Below are 3,327 nucleotides of genomic sequence, written 5' to 3'. Positions count from 1 at the left end.
TCTGTGTTGGTCCCAGTACTACTCTAGTAGAGTTGTTTTAGGCCTGGTACAGAACGAGCCGAAGAGCGGAAAAAACTGCGAGCTTTTGCTGTTTCTCTGTTTCTACCTGGTTCATGATATGTGAATTCCCAAAAGAGGTAAGATTAAAGCTAATTTAAAGTTATATTTGCTTGGCACTTAAACTATAAAGGTGGGTATTGTCGCTATTACTGTCTACAAATTAGACAGAACATACACTTGCTTTGATTAACCAATAAACGCTGAAACAATCCAAATTATCCATAACTTTTCATAATTTGAGCTTAATTACGATCATACGATCCAAGCTGTACAAAATGGCAGATTCGGATAAACCAGAGGACGAATTTGTACAGTTTGTATGTTTCAAAACCGAGGGAAGATTACCCGTAGAGTTGTTTCAAAACACGTGGATACCTGTTGCTGAAAAATTCTTTTCCCGCGGTATCAATACAGTTATCTTCTCCGAAAAACTGCCATTAAGCAGTGATTCGAGTCCTTACAAATTTATCTCAAAGAATTGCTGGGCATCGATCGAAGCAATCAAAGGCACATTTCCCAGAGGTGTTCCGCCTCCTAACAGCAGAGGACACATATCAGTCACTCAGGTGATATAAGTTAGTTTTCTTTTGGGAAAAACCAGAAAACAAAATGAATACCAGTCATCTATTGAAATTACCTTATTAGGAGATACATAATTTTCCCAAAGTTTCATTCACGGCAAGAGGAGCGGCTCCCAATGGAAACAATTAGAGGGTGCCCAGAGATGGTGGGAAGTGGGGTGGGTTCCCTACACAGTTTTATACAGGGAGACTTTGCACCAAGGTCCGACCCTTTACTCTTTTTTATACCATTTTGACAGAAATGGTACCCCTTTCACATACCTTTCATTAAAAGAGGCAGCCCTTTCACGCACCCACTTAAGAACACCATATCTTCTTTTTAAACCCTTGGAATGAAGTTAATGTACAATATGATGTTACAGAAGAGCATGGACATTTTCATGTAGTGCTTAATAAATTAAATGAAAGAGAACGCCTCTTGTAAGTGACCACGACCACCTTTAGAGCTAAAAGTTTGAAGTTTTCCTTTGCGTTTGACCTTGTGTAAGCGACCACTTGCCAGATAATTAAATAGAGCGGAAATTGGATAATAAGGTGTTGTAACATTATTGCATTTCTGGGTAGTACAAGAGATGGAAGTTTCGCAATGGGAACTACTGCATTTTTTCTGGAAATTTACCTTTCACATGAATAAAACATTTAAAACATGGGTTTAGTCTCTACATGCCGTAGTGGCCTCATGGTTAGTGGGCTCGACTCCAGAGCGAGCGGTCCGGGTTTGAGCCCTGGCCGGGGACACTGTGTTGTGTTCTTGGGTAAGACACTTAACTCTTGCAGTACCTCTCTCCACCCAGGAGTATAAATGGGAAACCTACCAAATTGCAGGGGAGTGACCTGCGATGGACTAGCATCCCATCCAGGGGGAGTAGAAATACTTGTAGCGGCTTCATGCTCCAGAAACCGGGATAAGCTCCAGCAGCTATGAGCCAGTCGGCTCCAAGGCTTCACTACTTTAAGTCTCTACAGTTACAATATGCTTATGTGGCAAAATTTTGACCCAATATGGTCTAAGATCTAGTAAGCAACCACCTCCTGTAAGCGACCACCTAGGCTTGACACTTTGGGTGGTCGCTTTTGGGAGGTTCAACTGTAATTCCTTTGTACACTAATACCGATTTTGTTTTACAGGGTGGAATATTCAAGTTAGTACATGAAGCCAAGGGAGATGGTACCACTGTCAAACACAACACATTCTACAAGGCTGGTTTTAAGGCCTTTACAATGATTCCTTTCCGGGAGGAGGAAGCTGTACCAAAAGACACTGTTATGGCCTATGCTGATTACTTCGTGAGTTTGACAGGCTTTGAGGCTTTACTTGTCTATAGACTACACAACAGTTCTGGTTTGGTAAAAGGGGGTCTCTATGAGTGGATTGTCGAAGTATCTTTCAATTCCACTAATGCTGCAGAGGAATCAGTTCTTAGAGACTTGATGAATTGCCCCGTGGTAAATAAAGAGTGGGAGATTAGTATTTTCAAGGACTACATGCAAATGGATGGTTAGGCACCTTACAGACATCTTGTTCGGCATAATACATCTTGTTTTAGTGAACTGCAGTTAATTCTTATTCTTGTTTCTGTCAGTAACAAACACAAAATGTCATATCAAAAACTGAAATGGAAAAGAAAAAAAAAAAGGTTAAAATGAAATTTAAAAAAAGCATTTCATGCATCTACCTTTCTCCTCTGCTCATCCTCTAGACAAGTACACTGACTCTTCCTATAACACTATGTTCTTATCTCACTACAAAGAACTAAAAGTGCCAAAATAAACTAAGAAATCTTGAAACAGATGATTAAAAAAATCAATGTCTGTTTCTGCTTTATTCCTCAGAAACACAAATATGTCTAAATAATAAATTGTACTGTACATGATTTTCAGGGTACAAAGAAAACAAATTTATGGGCTGTAGGCTGTAACTATGATGAACTAGCTTAAAAGACATTCTCACTAGTCCCCCAAGAATTCATCTCTTACCATAGTTTTGAATAATTATTTTTGAATTTCTTTAAACATTTTCTTAAGAAACCTCACTTGCCTTTGGCATGGGAAGGACAGAATCCATGATTCATCATGACTGCAAAATCCAACTAGTATCTCTGGGCTATTAGACAGATCTTTCTTCGTATGTTGATATCAGTAGTGCGGTGTGCAGGTTTGTTCTAGTAAATGAAATTACTACTTTTTTTTTTAATAAACTTTTATTTACATACAATACAGCCAGTTACATAACTTATGCTACTAATACTTACACAACTAACATTACAATACATCTACGTATTCAGCTTAAAATACAAACACAGCTAAATGAAATTACTACTAAGTTGTGTTTACTTGATGCCTCTGTCTCTTTGGACTATCAGGTACTATGAAATACTGGTCCAGGTTGTTTGAAAGGGTGGATAACGCTGTCCACTGGATAAATTGCTATCAGGTGGATAACGATTTATCCAGTGGATAGTGTTATCCACCTTTTGAACAAATAAGGTCTGATTGGTGACTTTGATCCATAAGTTTTCAGCCTGCTGCTCCAGTGACTCTAGACCCCAAAGTTAATCACAAGCATTGAATTGTTTTTAATCCCAGAACAAAACAGTCTTAAACAAACATCTCAGTGACTTTCAGAGATACTTATTCCTAAAGCCATATGAATAGGATTCAATGCATTCTTGGCAAAACCACCTTT

General features: G+C 38.6%; 2 protein-coding genes across 2 annotated transcripts in view; one reads left to right on the top strand and one right to left on the bottom strand.

Annotated features, from left to right (window-relative positions):
* Nucleotides 1-189: 189 nt before the first annotated feature.
* LOC145488665 (uncharacterized) lies at nucleotides 190-2,858 on the top strand. Its single transcript, XM_081467586.1, has 2 exons — nucleotides 190-626; nucleotides 1,770-2,858. Exons 1-2 carry the CDS (start codon nucleotides 336-338, stop codon nucleotides 2,142-2,144), a joined length of 666 nt encoding a protein of 221 aa, XP_081323712.1. The 5' UTR covers nucleotides 190-335; the 3' UTR covers nucleotides 2,145-2,858.
* A 93-nt stretch (nucleotides 2,859-2,951) lies between these two features.
* The window catches only part of LOC145488660 (histamine N-methyltransferase-like), a 2,279-nt gene continuing 1,903 nt past the window's right edge, over nucleotides 2,952-3,327 (bottom strand). Inside the window, exon 1 of the mRNA XM_081467579.1 lies at nucleotides 2,952-3,327. This exon is cut by the window's right edge and continues 1,903 nt beyond it. The gene's annotated coding sequence lies outside the window, so the exon portion shown is untranslated.

Source organism: Orbicella franksi, chromosome 5 (assembly GCF_964199315.1).
Source record: "Orbicella franksi chromosome 5, jaOrbFran1.1, whole genome shotgun sequence".
Taxonomy (NCBI): domain Eukaryota; kingdom Metazoa; phylum Cnidaria; class Anthozoa; order Scleractinia; family Merulinidae; genus Orbicella; species Orbicella franksi.
This window is presented reverse-complemented; position numbering and strand designations above follow the sequence as displayed.

Bases quoted from the DNA above. Each gene is read 5' to 3' on its own strand.
- LOC145488665 (XM_081467586.1), top strand. From the start codon at position 336: ATGGCAGATTCGGATAAACCAGAGGACGAATTTGTACAGTTTGTATGT. The intron at 627-1,769 runs GTGATATAAGTT...TTTGTTTTACAG, and splicing joins GACACATATCAGTCACTCAG to GGTGGAATATTCAAGTTAGT.